This window comes from Pseudorasbora parva, chromosome 1 (assembly GCF_024679245.1).
Source record: "Pseudorasbora parva isolate DD20220531a chromosome 1, ASM2467924v1, whole genome shotgun sequence".
NCBI lineage: Eukaryota > Metazoa > Chordata > Actinopteri > Cypriniformes > Gobionidae > Pseudorasbora > Pseudorasbora parva.
In genome coordinates, this window is record NC_090172.1 from 36,129,317 (window position 1) to 36,147,915 (window position 18,599).

The 18,599-nt window shown below is 37.5% G+C and overlaps 1 protein-coding gene across 4 annotated transcripts in view; it reads right to left on the reverse strand.

Annotated features, from left to right (window-relative positions):
- creb3l1 (cAMP responsive element binding protein 3-like 1) overlaps positions 1 to 18,599 on the reverse strand; it is a 74,273-nt gene that overhangs the window by 15,332 nt on the left and 40,342 nt on the right. For all 4 annotated transcript variants that reach the window (XM_067439385.1, XM_067439357.1, XM_067439366.1 and 1 more), the window contains one exon: positions 4,571 to 4,775. In XM_067439385.1, coding sequence (XP_067295486.1) covers positions 4,571 to 4,760 — 190 coding nt within the window. In that variant the 5' untranslated portion in view covers positions 4,761 to 4,775. The remainder of the gene's footprint in view (positions 1 to 4,570; positions 4,776 to 18,599) is intronic.

The window sequence follows — 18,599 nt, forward strand, 5'->3', positions numbered from 1 at the left end:
CTCTTCCAGTTTCGGTCATGAATCAGCATATTGATTCATGATTCGGATCGCGTGTTAAACTTCTGAAATCATGTGACATTGGCGATCCGAATCATGAATCAATACGCTGATTCATTTGAATCTTTATTTGAGGTTTGAAAACAAACACTGAAGAGAAGACAATGCTGAATAAAGTCGTAGTTTTTGATATTTTTGGACCAAAATGTATTTTCGATGTTTCAAGAGATTCTAATTAACTAACTGATGTCACATATGGACTACTTTGATAATGTTTTTATTCCCTTTCTGGACACGGACAGTACAGTGTGCCAACACTTAGATATGCTCTCGGACTAAATCTAAAATATCTTAAACTGTGTTCTGAAGATGAAAGGAGGTCTTACAGGTGTAGAACAACATTAGAGTCATTAATGACATAAATTTAATTTTTGGGTGAACTAACCCTTTATTTACTTCTTTTAATGTCTATTAAGTGCTTTAGATTTTTCACATTGTCTTTGTTTTATCTTCAATTGGAGGTTTTGCTTTCATTTCATTATTTAATTTGATTAATTAATCAGAATACCAAAACAATTATAAACGATTTGAATAGCAAAATGTAATAGATCTGTGTGCTTTAAAAAAAGGAAAAAAAGAAACAGGGCCTTACAGGAAAATGAGTAATAAAATGTAATGCAGGATTGTAAACTTCACACAGCATTGTAATCAAAGAGTGATATTTTCAGGAAAGCGACAAATTTCACACTCCAGACCCCATGGAGGGGGGTCATCTAGACTAGAGGCTGTTATGATGCAGGTAAAGAGGACAGACTCAGTTAATGACCGGAAGGTTCAAGAAAACTGGCTTCTCTATAACTGTTAACACAAAAGCCTCTGGGGTGGGAGGGGGCAGGTGAGATATTGGGGGCATGTACGGTGGCTAGAGAACAGCTCTACATGTCTGGACGCTTCAAAGGGGAGGAAAGCACTGCAAATAGTGGGAGCCCTCGTTATCACATCCCCTTCGGTAGCATTCGTGTGCAGGCTCCACTGCAGAATCGATAAAACATTATGCGGCCTTGTAAAAGAAGGATGGCAGGTTTTTCATGTTAGTCCTCTGTTAGGGAAGGACATCAGCAGGAGTCTGATTACAACAGGAGAGCAAAGCTCTTTAGGAGTTCTGCCGTTCGGTGAAGAGAGTTGGATTTTATACTTCATAGCTCTCTGTCTGTGGGGAACCTCTGTAAAAGTGCCCAAACCATCAATTCAGTATGGCAGATTAGACCATAAGAGTCTGTTCTTCAACAGGTTTCTATTGTTAATAAGAGATTAGTCTCCTTTACAGCTTTTTCCAAACATAATTAGACCAAATGCACACTTCCTCAAAAATCTGTCAGAGGGGTCATCTCTCTCTCTTGGATCTATAGGGAACCTCTCATCCTCATCTTCACTCTTTTTATACACACACAAAAACAATTCCTGCTGAAAAGACCAACTTACTCCAGCACCAAACCAGCACTAACCATTTTAAACTAATCTGGGTTTGACGTTAGCCATTATTCATTGAAAAACTTTGTGTATCTGGTCAACCAACAAAATCTTTCTGAACAGGCTAGTTGACCTAGGAAGTCTTGCTGGTTAAACTAGTTACACCATACTAGATTCCAACATCCAAAACACAACACCAACATTTTAAATATTCAGATCTAAAAACTAAAGACATTCACTTCAGGTAAGTTTAGCGTGCACATTAAAGGTTTTCTTTCAAATGGAGAAAATTAGTAATTCATCTTCTTAAAATGTCATGTAAACTTTTTAACTTGATTGAAACCATACTAGTCAGAGTCAAACGATCAGATCTCTCTATACATAGGGTAAAAGGCTCACCAGCATTAGGGAAAAGGGAAAGGGCACAACGTATTGATATAATTAAAATAATGTTAAGTTAATACTTGTTCAAAACAATCACTTCAGCAAAGCTTGTATTATTTTTGGTTTATTCTAATAAATAAAAAAATATTTTTATTTAAAGCTGCAGTCTGTAACTTTTTGCACTCTAATGGTTTATAAACAGAACTGCATGCATCTTGCGGAAGAACATTGCAACCGGAGCTACTTCTCTCTGTTTATGTCTATGGCAGATCACGCAGGGACTCTTCCGCAGCGGTACCTACCAGTCTGGCCTGAAATAGTCCCAATATAAATTATAAGTATACCATAATGATTCAGGGTAAGACAAAAACACAGTTTGGAAAATGGATTCATGTTGTACGTTCTCATTATATCATTTTTGTAAATCTTGAACACAAAAAAAGTTACGGACAGCAGCTTTAATAAAAATACTGTCATTAAAAAACTGTCATAAAAAATTATAGAAACCAAATAAAAAAGCACTGAATGAGATCCAATAGTAAAAAATAAATATGATGTTTGGTATATGATATGATTAATATCACATTTTTAAATATGATGGTTTTATTATAAATATGATTATATTATATTATATTATATTATATTATATTATATTATATTATATTATATTATATTATATTATATTATATTATATTATATTATATTATTTGATATTATTATTGAAAAACCTTAATTACCTTGAACAAACCTGAAAAACATTTTTTTTTACTTTGTCTCAAAATATAGACAATAATTCTATCGATTTTCATTTGCTACATAAATTTACAACATTTAAAAAAAAAAACATTAGATCAACATGGTGCAGAATACATTTTACGTTGCTGTCCGTGATCGTGGCAAGGATCAGACAAATTTTCACCTGCACCTTCAAAAGTGGTTGTTAAAAAAAGTGCTGAGCAAAATTTTTGTGCCATCGTGTGGTTTAAAAGGGAATACGGTCAAATGTGCCTATTACCCCAGTGCACCGTTATAACCCCGTTGTACACTACGTGTGGTAATCAGTAATCTCCAGGTGACACAGCACATTGTGTCATGTATACCAACAATTGCTATGATCAAAAATAATATTAATAATAATATGTACAAAAGATGTTTTATTTTTACACGCAATTCTCCAAAGTCTCGCTACTGGCCCTACTTGGTCCTACCCATAGGGCACTGTAAGGCTTTGATGTCTCTCAGGACAGCAGGTATCATAGTGGGGCGACTCCAGGCCGGCGGAGACGGAAGAGCGATGCTCATTAGCGGGTTTAAAGTTACTGCAGAGCAACAGGAGACAAAGTAGTGAACCAGTCAGTGCTTACTTTAACTGCCCCCTAAAGCTGCACACAGTCTTTATAGGGGCAGGTTTATGGGTCAGCGGGGATTTCACGTGATACTTCTGAAACACCTGAACTCATTGTGGTCATCTAAACTCCCCTCACTGGGACTGTACCCTCAAAGGGACATCTTAGTAACTTTTTACCTCTAAAATGTACATAATATTGGATTAATATTATTGGCCTGATAACATTTTGGTAAAACACAAGCAACACTGCTACTTATCCTGGACTAAGATAGATTTGTCTTTATAGATGGCTGAAATATGTTTGACATATTATCTTAATTCCTCATGGCTGTAAATTGTATAATTTAATGTATTGTCAAGTAAGATGTTAATATTGAGTTAATTTAGTTTAAACTAAAACTAACTTTTTACTGCTCTTTTTATATGAAGTACACTGCATTTTACTGTATGTCTACAATGACTATCTTGTTCAAATATCCCCCCTCTGCTTTTTTAGTATAACTGCCGTTGTAATCCTAAAAGAAAACGTTTGCATATTTTTTGTCAGTTCTAGAAGGCAGAGAGAAAGAAACAATAGCCTGAATGTGTTCAGAAAGACCCAATACATTTTGGATGCTCAGAGCAGTAAAGTCTGGCTAAATGATTCGAGAAATCCTGCAGCACCTTTATGCTTCTTTAAGGCTTTGTTGATTTAAAGCCTGACTGGAAAGAAGCCCTAGTCTACGCACACACACACACTCCTCACATAGTCAACCTAAGTTCAGGATGATGCAACTCTCTGAGCCACCCCCACCAAATACTCCATCTGAAGCTGGAAACCAGATCCCGTTTTATTTTATGGATGTCTACAGTTCCTTGGCCTGATCATGGCGTGTGTGTGTGTGTGTGTGAGAGAGAGAGAGAGAGAGAGAGAGAGAGAGAGAGAGAGAGAGAGAGAGAGAGAGAGAGAGAGAGAGAGAGAGAGAGAGAGAGAGAGAGAGAGAGAGAGAGAGAGAGAGAGAGAGAGAGAGAGAGAGAGAGAGAGAGAGAGAGAGAGAGAAGGACAAACTGACAGAAAGAGTGAGCGAGTGTGAGTGTTGGCTGTCTTCCTGGAATTCCCAGCTTCCAATGGCAGACTGAGCTCTTGGCTAGAGTTTTGTCAAGGAACCCTGTGCTGCACGGGTGCTCCAGGAGATAAGGAGGAGAGATGCAGAGAAAAGAAAGAGACTTTATAGAAAAACAAATCTGCTGATAGATGATCTTTTGAACTATGTCATTTATCAGTGCTGTAAAATCTTCTCCTGATAATCTAGCACCATGAGCAGATTTTCTGCGTGGATGGATGACAAGAAAGTAGAGGAAAGAATAGAGTAAGCTATGCTGGTTGCTAACCTGCATCATCATCTGATTTGATGGGCATGGAGGGGCTCTGTGGGGCAGAGTCCCCGCTGAGGGAGTAGCTGTGTTCTGCCTGGATGTCTGGGTTTGGAGGGTCCAGATCCATATCTAACAATGGGTTCCTCTCCGCCAACAGATGATCATCAAAGAAACTGCTGAAAAGGTCATTGGAGAAGTCCTCCATTTGCTCGGAGAAGTGCTGAGAAGGAGGGACCACAAAAAAAGAGATACATTTTATGTGAAACGAAAATAGAAAATTAATTAGTAATGGTTGGATATTACATTTGGGTAATGTGGTATTTTATAAATGTGGACTCAGGAAGTATAGTGACAACTTTGTTGGAGCTGATCAGTATCCAAACAAAGAATTCAAATAAAGAGACGCCTTTCAAATACAGTGCTGTACATAAAAAAGGGGTCAATAGGAATGTGTTTTTTTTTCTTCTTAAATACATGTATAATTTTTATTCAGCAAGGAAACAATAAACCGATGATAATTGACAGTAAAGAAATGTTACTAAAGATTTATATTTCAAATAAATGCTGTTCTTATGAACTTTCTGTTCATCCTTTCTATTGGACAAAAATAGAAAGCACTGTGGTTTCAGCATTGGTAACAATAAAAAATGTTTCTTGAGCAGGAAATCAACATATTATAATGATTTCTGAAGGATCATGTGACTGGAGTAATGATGCTGAAAATTCAGCTTTGCCATCACAGGAATACATTACAGTTTAAATCATAATACAATAGAAAAGAATTATTGTGTGTTGTAGTAATATTTTGCAATATTAAGCCTTGGCATATGAGACTTCTTTCAAAAACATTTTAAAAATCTTACCGGCCTCAAACTTCTAAATAATGAATGTTCTAATAGTAACGCAAGAACAAATATTAATTTGGCTGAATTCATTCCACTCCCTGATCATGTTATGATAGGCAAATACCAACTCAAATAACATCTTGAGAGGCTAATTTGATATACGGCTCCTTTTAAAATCATCATTTAAACAGTCACTGTTAAAATTCAGAGAAACACTAAAAAACCCATCCTAACATTTAGATTAAAGTATGTGTCTGAAATTTATATGCATTCTCCTATACATTTACAATGTGTCGTCACATTACCAATGGAAGAACGTGAGCGCATTTCCACACTGGGGGTATGGGAATGTGTGTTTGACGAGCGAGAGTGTGACAAAGGTGTGAGAGGACCTGATCATGTTTACATCCTGGTGAATAGGGACAGGTGTGTGAATGGCACACCTGTAAGGCAGAGAGCATATAAACCAGACACTATCCACATATCAAACATACGCAACACATGCACACGTGCACACTCCCCGCACCTGTGTGAGTTCCCACACAAACCCCTAACCACTGCAAGACATTGTGAAGAGAAAACTTGTAAAATTTTACTTTGGCTGTCCCTACCAAATAAAGCCTCCAAAACATTAAAACCTGATTTGGGAATAAGAGAGAATAGAGTACTGTACACTGTTAAAAATAAAGTTTTTTTACTGGTATTGATGGTTCCATGAAGAGCCTTTAACATCCATAGAACCTTTCCATTCTACAAAAGTTTCTTTATAGTGGAAATAGGTGTTTTGTATTATCAAAATGTTCTTCACACACACACAATTATTACTGAAAGGTTGCTTGGAGGACCAAAAATGACTATTACTATGGCATCACTGCAAAACCTTTTAAAAGTGTAGTTTGCGGTATCTGGTAAAACTTGTTTGCCACCATATGGATGCAGACAAAACAAACCCTGCAATGTCAGTTATCCGTATTGTTTGATGAATGACATCCTGGGAACACCCTGATGATAGAGTTCACCAATTGACGCAGCTCTCCTGCCGTCAGTGCCGAGCTAATCACTACAGTTGAGAATTACAGTATAAACAGTTCCACCCTAAAACTTTGATGTTCGTCAAATGTTCCTGCTCCTGGATGTGTGGGCCGGATATGCTTACAGACTTAATTAATCCGAACTGAAGGTGCTATTTCACAACTGTGAGCTGCATAGTACATATTCAAGCAGGCTGAGTGTGCATTTTAAGTTGCTTAATAGTGACTATAAACTATTTTGTCAGTTAAAGTACAACCTTCAAATCGCAATTCATGTGTGCCATTTTTCTCTCCGTGCGGTCCTGTCTGTTATCAGAGCAGACAGTCAAAATACTTTTCTAATCGGCTTTATCTCTCTGTAGAGCACTTTCCTGTTATGACAAGTGTCAGTTAAGAGTTTCTTGCGGTGTCTGTCTGGTTTTCAGTTGCCCTTACAGGGGCCAACAGTAATGATGCAATGCTGGGGTGCTGATGCAAGAGTCCTGAAATTCCACATCTGGAAAACTTCTCTGGGGAAGAATTCCAGAAGAACTTGGAAGAACTGGAAGAATGTGTCTCTGTCATTAGGGTCAGATTTGAGAAAAAAAATGGCAACAAGTCATATCTCACACTTTAAAAAGCAGAAAGATGCCATTAAAAATGCAGACTGAAGAAACATGCCACTTTGACAACCCTTGAACCTTCAAATGTGTATCATACACTTCAAGCAAACTAAATCCCAGTACACTATACATTTACAATCACCACAGCTGGGACTTTTGAGCTGTATGCTGTGACATCCGCGTTCTTAGTCTTGTGCAAATTAACACAAATAATGAGTTTATCTATGCTGTAATGGGCACAACAAGGAAGAGAGAATCATATTTCCGCATTTTCTATAATGAAGGCCTCCAACAGTACTATAGCTTCAAAACGCATTGAAACAAGCGGAGAATAGCATACACTCAACCAACAGGAATCGTTTTTTTCCTAAGCTCTTACAAGAGCTCACATATCAAACAGAAAGTGCATGCAATCAGGTAATTTTTACACTGTTCATTTGAGATTCCTGAAAAAAAAGTTATTTTAAATGATACTGATTCACAGCATCAGAGACTTCTTTAAAAAAAAAAATCTACTGACCCCAACAATATTATATAGGCTATATATTATTATTTTTATTATTATTATTATTATTATTATTATTATTATTATTATTATTATTATTATTATGTATAACCTAGTCACCAATATAGAGCAAATACTGTATAAATATTAAAATATTTCAGTTTTTTCTTCGGCAGTCCTCCAATGGAGGCGGGAAAGGAACCACAGCTGCAGCACTGCAAGAAATGTGTGTGCAGACCAAAGCAGTGCCCCATTTTTCCATCTGATCCATTTTCTTGAAGTAACGTTTGGGTCATGTCAGGGTCTAAGCGGGCTGGTAAACTGCATGCACGCCTGCTCGACTCATCGCATTCCATTCCCTTATTCCAGACCTCCAGCTGCACTCCAGCCAATGGGAGCTCCGTATGCAAATGAGGGGAGGGGAGCATGTCATTTTGGAGCTGGAGTGCAGGGTGCGCATGGAGCAGCTTGGTGCACATGAAAATAACACATTAGTCTATGGAAAAATAAATACGCTGATAAAAATCATTGAGCAGCAGTGGAATTGGGAATACAGTCAATCCCACAATGTTTGGGAATGTGTGCCTCTCGCTGAGCAGAAGAGTTATTTCTGAGAACAATGAGTCACAACGAGGAGATTCATTCTCAGAGCGGCAAAAAAAAAGAGGGGGTGGGGGGTGAGGGGAAGAAAGATGGAGTTTGCAGATGTTTAGTGTTTACACTAGTCATTGTGTGATGCAATTAAAAATATGGTTCCCTCATGTGAAGCATGAAAATCAACTTCAGACACAGCATGATCCGACCAGTTTTATTTATTTACATATCTAAATATTTAGAGCTTTCTCTTCCAAGAGGCATGCATGAACTATCCTAACTCATCTGCACTAAATCTGGCATGTCTGACCTAAATATAAAGGATATTCACGTGTGAATGTGAGGTTAAGATGCATTTTTACAGTCATTTTGTCTCCAAATCAGCACATCTGCTCTTTAAAGCAAGTTCATATTCTCCAGCTGGCAGCTGTGAGAGATCAGAGATGGGTCAGAGTGGATAGTCGTGAGCTAACGCTCATTACGATTTGCTCAGCATGCATGATGAGGCAGACGCGTGAGAGAGGGGGGGAGACGGGCGCATTTGCAGGTGAGGGCGAGCGAGACAGCCAGGCCTCCGCAGGTGTTCACAGGTGAGGGATGATTTAGATTACAGGCATAGCGTCAAGTTCACAGCTGCAGTCTGTGACTTCTGTAAGCTTGCCACTAAACACAGACACCACCGTCCGACCCACCTCTTTAGAGATCAGGTCACACGGGTTTCCCACCAAAAGGATTCCAAAGGAAGCCGGTTCTTGTGTATACAACTCTTCCTGAATGCATTACTGATAAGATCCTCCCGTAGAATGAAGTGTTGGATCTGAAGTCTGCGCGTGAGGTTTTATTCTAGTCCCTGCTCTCCTCCTGCTCCCTCACTCCCCTCTCTCTCTTTTTCTTTTCTTTCTTTGTCATTCTCTCACTTTCTTCTTCCTCCCATTCTAACTTTCCAACTACAACCTTTTGATCCCTTCCCCCTCTCACTTTCCTCTGGTTTCTTAATTCCAGTTCCAGATTTTTCTTACGTTTTGCCGTCAGCCACAGAGCAAGAGAACCATGACCACAGGAGGCAGTTGGGCTTCGGCCCCACCTCCAGACAGGAGCCACTGAGGGCCACAAACCAGACGAGCTTTACTAGAGGTGAAACAGTGGATGGCAGAGAGGTTGAGCATGAGAAAAATGTAGACAAACTGAACTGAATTTTCATGAGTGAAAAAGAAACTGCAACAGTGAGGCCAACGTTACTGTCGGAAAGGGAATGAGGACACAAATGAACTAAAGGGATATCCTAAGGAGCAAGGAATCCCCAAAACCACCCTCTATTTTCTACTGCTGTTGCACTTCGGGAGGGGAGGGGGTCTCCAGATGTGTTCCCCATCCCCCTTCAGAGGGCTCCCTGCACTCTGTAATTTTGCCAGCCTAAATTGGCTCTCTCAAAAAGAGCCCGTGGCAAAACAGCCCTGGGCAGAGGAATATCCTGTACACAGACCAAAGAGTTGTGTTAGTCTAGTCTGTCCCTGTCTGACCACAGTGAGGAAAAGGAGAGGCTATATTCTCTCCTTATAATATATTCTCTTTATATATATATATATATATATATATATATATATATATATATATATATATATATATATATATATATATATATATATATATATATATATATATATATATATATATATATGTATACACACACACCAAATATTAACATTGATTTTCTCAGGTGTTCAAATACTTATTTTCAACAGTATCATACAGATAAATCATTTAAAAAATCATACTTTTTTTTTAGATTATGTCTCTCACAGTGGACATTCACCTACGATGACAATTTCCGACCCCTCCATGATTTCTAAGTGGGAGAACTTGCAAAATAGCAGGGTGTTCAAATACTTATTTTCCAATTCCAATTCCAAATACTTATATATTTTTAAATATATTATATATATGTATAATTATACATGATATTGAGAGTTTAAAGTCACAAGAAGTAGTATCAAATCTTTGAGACATTGTAACATTGTGAAATATAGTCACAACTATTGAAAAAGTCACACTGTGGGATATGAAATTACAATAAAGAGAAACAAAAAAAATCACTTTGTGAAATAAAGTTTATGGAAAAATCACATTTGCATTTGTGAGATATAGTCACATTTACAAAAAAAGAACATTGCAGATATTCTCAATTACTAGAAATTGTGAAATATAAAAATCATAATAATAAGAAATAGTCCAAATTGTGAGATATTGAGTCACAACTACAAGAAATAGAGTCAAATGTGTGAGTCACATTGTAAAATGTGAGTCACTATAATAAGTCACAATGATGACGTATATAGCAAAAATTGTAAATGTAAAGTTGCAATAATGAGAAATAAAGTAACAAGTGTGAGATATTAAGACAAAACTACAGGAAATGTTAAAGTCACAATAGTGAAATATAGTTACAGAGAAATAAACTTGCATTTGAGAAATATAAAGATGCAATGAGGAAGAGTAAAATCATAATTTTATATAATTTTTTTGTTACTCTGAGACAGAAACATATTTCCTAGGGAATTGTGATGGGAATTAACTTTATTATACATTGCATTTATAATAAAATGCATTAACTCTCATTAGCATCTTTGTTATATGGCGTATTCAAAACTGCCCCTGGAATTAAAAGTCATTATGCAATTAACATAATCACCAGTGTCTTTGATCCTCAGTGGAGAGGGAGCCTGAGGAGACAATGGTGGAATTCTGAGTTAGGGACCTCAAGGTAAGCTGATGACATGTTTCTGCAAACATTGACACCCATCTGACATGTTTATTCAGCCTAAGGGGGGAGATGGAGCTAAGAGTGGGTACACAATACACATATGTCTCTGCCGGGTTCATTGGCTTAGAATGTGGCTAAGAATATGTCTCTGCACAGGTGAAGAACAAGTCATACATGCTTATATGAAAAGGTTAGAAGTCAGAAGCCACACTGGGAAAATACCAAGAGTGCAGTTCTGGAAATTCTTTCTCGTCTTCCCCAAAGGCTCTGCACCTCTAACGTAATGTGTTCCAGCTCAGACTTTCCTGTTTGATCAAGCTCTTGGCAGTAATTCAGGCCAACATCTGAGTCGCAATAAAACTCTGATAGGATTTGACCAAAACTATAGATGAGTGTGACACTAGATATACTAGACAGCTAGATATATGACACATTGACTTGACTTGCTTCCTACCACTGCTGGTCATTTTCTCATTGAAGGGGAAGACAGAGACACACTGAATATAATGTCTATCCATCATGAAGTTGTTTCTGTAATTCATCTGAGACAGGACCCTCATTGGAGGTTAAATCTAATAGATTTTAAGGGGTCACTGAATGCAGTTGGTTGACACCTCTACAAAATCCACAGTTCTGTTCTCTGGAGCCCCTCAGGAGAAATTTAAAGATAGAGAGTGTGCCTGGAGAGCAGGAGGAGTTCTGGCATGTCAAAGAAATAAAACATCAGCTGAAGAGAGGAACGAAGAATGACTAATCTGCTGTATTTTAGCACTTCAAAGCAGTTCAACATGTGAATCTCTTTAAAAGGACACATCTTAAAATGACACCTGACTGTTCTTCATCCACAGGCACAGTTTTATCACAAAACACAAAAATATGTCTAGAATGTGGGGCTTCAGCTTTTTACAGGCCAAAGACCCCTTGGCAATTATATTGGAATTTTACTTAATATATTTTATTCTGAGTTACAATAAGAAGAAATTATGAGAAACATTACCTTAATAATTGTTAAGTAAACTAGGGATAGATCAACCAAAAATGAAAATGATGTCATTGGTTACTCACCCTCCTGTTGTCAGGGGCGTGGGACTGGGGGGATAAAGGGTACTGAGTAACCAGGGCCCGAGGCAGGGGGGGGGCCTTAGAAGTCAGTTTTCTATACATACACATACATGGTACGGGGGCCCAGCAAGATGGTTTGTACCCAGGGCCCAAAATTTGGTGCTACGCCCCTGCCTGTTGTTTCAAACCCGTAAGGCTTTCGTTTATCTTCGGAACTCAAATTAAGATCTTTTTGATGAAAACGGAGAGTTTCCTAAATCCCTCATCTACGCAACTACCACTTTGACGTTACAAAAGGTTCATAAAGGGTTTGAAAAACAAATCCTTATAAATAGAGCGATTTAGTCCTAATTTCTAAAGAGGCTTGATTGCTTTATATGATGGACAGACCGAATTTAGGCTTTTATTCACAATTTCACAAATAAACATTCATTAGCGAGTTTAACTGAACCTGCTTGAGACGTGAGAGCAAACCTCTTGCAGAAGCTCAAACGTGCAGCGTGACACGAGATGGTTCTTGGATGTCAAGTGAACATGCTTGAACTTCTGTTTACCGTAACTGATGTGTGAGTTGATTAATGTTTATGTGAATAAAAACCTAAATTAAATCTGTTCATCATATAAAGCAATCGTGTCTCTTCAGAAAATTTTGGACTACCACTCAATTCATATGGGTTATTTTTACGATCTCTTCATCAAGGGTCAAAGTTTCAATTGTGTAGCTTTCTATGGAGGGATAGAAAATTCATTTGTGTTCTGAAGATGAACTAAATGAGGGTGAATAATTAATGAAAGAATTGTTCTATTTTGGGTGAACCATCCTTTATTGCATATTTGCAAATTTGAAATTAAATGTATTTAGATGTGTTTCACAATAACAGGGCAGTTGCAGGAGTGAGAAAAGTCAGCGCCCACTATTATTGTTGAACAATTGCTTGTCATTAATGTATTTTACAAATGCTCCACAACTATTCAAAGCATCTAGCAATTTTAAAAAAATGAACCTATCTGGTTTGACAGGACCAAGGTTAACACACCTTTAGGTCTCAATGTACTAACTGCTGATTTGGTTATTTTGTGCGTGTGTGAATATGTGCTCACGTAAGAACACACCTCAATGACCTCTATCCTCTCTATTTGTATCCATCATGCGATTAGATTTAAAACCCAAGCCAAAGGTATGACAACAGCAGCCATATGTTACCTTTATTTAGCAATACATAATTACAAACTTGCGTAACAGTTGAATGAATGAATGAATGAATGAATGAATTTAGATTAGGTGATGGATTAGTTCTCTAGATTCACACGGATAGGAAAAATTAGCTTTTTAAAAGCCTTAACCTTTTTATTTCGGGTGCAGTCTGAGAGATGTGGGCTAAATCATGTGGCTGCTATGATGAATTAAACTCCAAGATCATAAGAGTTGAACTTCTATGGCCTCTATTTCTGAATAACACCCAGAGTGTCATAATTCCTTCATTCTCTCAGACATCTTAATTGTAGCTCACAGATGTTGAGCGTTATCATGAGAGTAACAGTTAGAGCTGAATCACTACTATCTTCATCTTTGGCCTATACTATAGTCATTCTGAAGATTATGCAACCTCTTACTTTCTTTTTCTGTATTTCTCTTTTCTTATGTGAACATGTTCCATCAGAAGAATCCAGTACAACTGAAATAAAATTCTGGAGGAATGAGTTGGCTTTCCTCCACTCCTCCCATCCAGATGCTCCTCACCTGCCCCTACTCCAAATCCTCATCTTTCACCTCAGGACTTTTGTAGTTGTCCATCTTCTCTAATAAAAGACCATAATTCTTTATTTCAGTCACATCGCATTAAAAACAACATAGCTGGTCTTCGATGCCAATTGAGGTCCCTGTCTTCTATGAAATGGATCAAATGCACAAATCTTACATGTGTCCATGCTGTCAATCCTTTCAGGGCAGACTCAGCATGTACACGATAGACAAGCCAAGCAGAAACAACCTTTAGGACAGGTGGGACCTGCCAAACCTGAAAATTTCATCTCCAGTCTTCAGTACCGTTTAGACACGCTATGTGCCTCAAAAGAATGGTCTTGAATCTGACTCATCTTCTTCTCTTCATGACACAAGAGAAAGAGGGAAATCAACAGACCACCCTTGCCATTCAAGTTTCTGTTTTTTTTTTTCATCAAGTGTGGGAAGTGAATGAACAGGTAAAAGACGTCAGACTGGTAGATGACTTTGCATCATAATGAAACAAATTTCCTTTCATGTATTTGCTCATATTCCTGTGGTCTGACATATCATGTGCCAACGATTAAGCAAAACTAAGTCCCTGTCATTAAGATGTGTTTTGGTTGATCGGATCACAAGGGGACGATGCTAAATACAGATGTAAACGAGGTCTAAAATTGTTAGAGCTTGTCCACTTTCAACCACTTCCAGAGGTAGTCGAAAATGAATTTGACTGGATTGCTTTTGTAGTGTAAACACTCATGTGGCTGAATGTCCAGCTGCAAAAGACCACCTACTCTCCACCTACAGACCTAATGCGTAAACAGTGAAGAGCATTAGCCAGACAGGATGGGATTTAAACTTTGTCAGTTGAAGACCCAAGTTTGGTTTGAAGACGAAAATTGTCACAACCACAATGTTCTCTCATTCCTGATTTCTCACAGAAAACTAAATCTAAAATACTCTCTGTATGTTTTTCATTGATGTCCATCAGATCGAAAGATCTGGGGGAAAAAACACACATTTTCCTGCCACAAGAAAAAAGTGTCTGGAAGTGGACAAAAGAGACTTTTAAGAAATTAAAACTCAAGGTGTAAATTGGTAGGCTATGTCTTGTGATCCGATCGACCAGGTGATCTGACTTTGATACTACTACTTGTAATCTGATCTTAAGGAGTAAACGAGAGAGATGAAGTTCATTGACTTTATAACTATTGTTCTATATGTAGTTTTGTAATTAAAATATCGGTCTTATTGCAGATCAAACATCTTTCATATAACCAGCAGATCGTGTTAATCCTTTTTTGTCAGACTCATATTTCCAGATTAATAAATCTCTTCACTTATTAGTGTGAAAGAGACAGATCAGAGCCTCCTGTTTATGAGATTAGCACAGTGAATCATTCTCTGTCACTGAAGCCATTCTCAGTTTACAAATATGGGCAAAAAACAGCAGTATAAAAACAACAATATAAATCAGTGTCGCATCAGCTCCCTTTGTTTAGGTGATACACTATAGAAGTACAGCAGATATATAATATAAAGTAATTTAAATAATTAAAGCCTGGGGGTTTTCTGCGCTGTTGTGGTTCACAGATCCTCTCTGTGATCTTAGCTTTAACACACAGTAGAGTGAGACATACTGATTTCCACCTTTCAGTACAAACCATGCAATTTCGCTAAAGTCGTGATTTAAACAGCCAGACGTGCACACACACACACACACACACACACACACACACACGTTTTTCTATAATTCTAGGGACTTTCCATTAACGTCTATAGTTTTTATTATGTGCTAGTAATATTTTCTCTCCGCCATTGCTAAAGGCAGCACAAATATATTAGCATTTTTATATTTTCATTAAAGCATTATTTAGCATGCTTAGTAGAGGAATATTTACACACATAATTTACTGTGCTAATCTTTCTGTTGTTTCAAACTACTTCCATTATTTTGTGGAACACAAAATTAAGCCTCAAATTCCAAGATTGGTTGCAAGGGTGCAAAAGTACCACAAAATATCTTAATTTTGACTCCTTAAAATTGCTGTATATATACAAACTCTTCTGAAGTCATACGAAAGCTTTGTGTGAAAAAACAAATATAAGCCTTTTATTCAATTCAAATGTTGACACATGCATTGATAGATCTCCTTAGTGTGTTCACAAGAGAAGTAGAAATGTCAGGTTAATGAACAAATCATTCTTTTGTATCAAATCATTTAAATTAATTGGTTACCATAAAACTGGTCATGAATGGACACTGGAGGGGACAATTACCAATGATCATTACACATGACAGGATATTTGTGTATGACGTATATGCACTGTTAGAAATGTTTGCAAAGGTTCATTTTTTTGGTAAACTATCAATTTTAGCAGTTTTCCTTGTGAGGGCCACTGGATGGTTCCCACTGTGTAGGTAATTTCAGGTTTTACTAACCTCAGGGGATATTTGGTCCCCCTCCATCCCCCCACACACATATAAAAATTCATACTGTGGAGGAATTCCAGGTTATAAATATCTCAGTTTAACAGTGCCGGTACAACCCACTAACATTTACAAATATAATGGCAGAATGAATGAACAAAAACACGCCAGAGACAGGAACCAGTGAGTGTGTAACCCTGGAGCAGGGAGAGCAGCTTCCTCTCTGAGGGCACAAGGCAGTCATTCACAGAGCCTTCAAGGGTCAGTGTCTCTCTCACACACATACAAACACACACACCCACACCCACCCACACTCACACTCACACACACACAGACACACACAAACACCCACACACGACAAGGAGTGGGGAACCATGAAGGGTCTGGAGTGGTCTTTCACAGACGTCTATTCACACAGCTACACAGGGGCATAGTGGCATGCATACGTTCATGCACACATACACAGACAGCTATCAGAAGCTGTGAATGAGCCTCCTTCACTCACAAGCCTCTCTCGCTTTCCTCTATCATCACTCTTCCCTCAATCAGGTCCTTACAGAGCAAACTGGAGCACAGCTGTTACTCAATGAGGGACATCTGGATTGAATACTACCCGTTAAATACCTTCAAGAACCAACAGACCAGTAGAAGAATAAAAAAACAGACAAACAGGCACTAAGGCAAATCTTCATAAGAAACCCTAGCACACAAATCCTTATAAGACAAGACCTATCTATCTATCTATCGACCTGCCTGTCCATCTGTCGATCTATCAACTATCTGTAGTTGACAAAATTTCAGTAACATTTTTCAGCTTAAAGATTTTTTTCATATATATTTATAAGGGAAAGTTTATATTTTTCTAACAGGAGGCAACCATTTCTTTTAGTTTTTTAGTTTATTTAAAATTTTATTTGAAAAGGTCCTGCGGCAAATACACCTTGTAAGTAAAAATATTCCATGAGGTCACAAAATGCATATAATCATAAATGTAATTGTTTAAGAAAGGTAAAAAATATAGTTTAAAATGATAGTTGATTATAAGCATTCTTCAAAATATCATTTTTTTGTGTTCTGCAGAAGAAGAAGAAAGTCATGCAGGTTTGGAATGTGGGTGAGCAGCTAATGATAGCATTTTTAGGTGAACTATTTATTTAAATTGAGTTTTAGATTAAAATTGGTCAAACTGCAAGACATTGCCCTGTTAGCTACCTCTGGCTGAGCACTGCTATTGCGCCTACATTAAAGGGTTAGTTCACCTAAAAATAAACATTTGCCTATGATTTACTCACCCTCAAGTCATCCTAGCTGCTTTCAGACGAATAAACGTTAAGTTATATTAAAAAAGTCCTGGCTAATCCAAGGTTTAAAATGGCAGGGATTGTTGCTCTGTTTTTGAAGTTCATAAAAATACATCTGTCTGTTAAATAATGTGCTCCACATGGCTCCGGGAGGTTAATAAATGCCTTTGGAAGTTAATTGATTGTGTAAGAAAAATATCCATATTTAAAATTTTATTAAGTAAAGTTTTCATCGCCTTCCGTAATCAGTTTATTTTTTTAAAAAGTGTTGAAAGTGCCCTGCAGTTCAAAGGCTTACGTGACCAGTTACGCTCATCTGAGAACTCAAAGAAGGCACTTTCAACACTTTTCTACATACGGCGATCGGCCAGAACTTTAATTTAGAACGTTTCAATTTTTGATATTTTTCTTACACAAAGCAACAATTTGCTTCAGAGGGCCTATATTAGCCTAGTGCTTTATTAGCACATAAGCATTTTTATGGACTTCAAAAACAGAACAACAATCCCTGCCATTATAAAGATTGGATTAGCCAGGGCTTTTTTAATATAACTCAACTTTTATTTGTCTGAAAGAAGAATGTCATGTACACCTAGGATGACTTGAGGGTGAGTAAATCATTGGCTAATTTTCATTTTTGGGTGAACTGTCCCTTTAAGGAGGTGATATATTATATAATTTATAATTTATGCCAACCACTGTAAACAGCATTTAGGCTCTGGTAGCTCATAAGAGGCTGCAGTATACATCTTATATCTGTCCCAAAGAGATGGATAGATAGATCCTAAAATGATGCTGCAGCTTCCCTTTTAATATAAAGGTCAAAACTGTTCCATTTCATCTGAGCCTCATAATAGTGACATTTGTGATGTCTCCTTCTCTCTCTGTCTCTCTGAAAAGGGATTAAAAGGACCTCAGCATGAATGTGTGTCAGCTCAGAAGCATTAGCCATAGGAGTATCTGAATCACTGTGGAAACTGCAGAAGTGTCCTGGGCTCCTAATGGATCAAATGCTCATGGAACTGCTAGCTTCAAATGAAATGCATTAACAACCCAAACACTATTTTTCAACTGACCCAATTACAGAAACAAGTTATGCAAAATTAAAAATACAGTCTTCATTTATCCACTCCCAACACTCTAAACCTGTATGACTTTCTTTCTTCCATGAAACACATTAGGAATA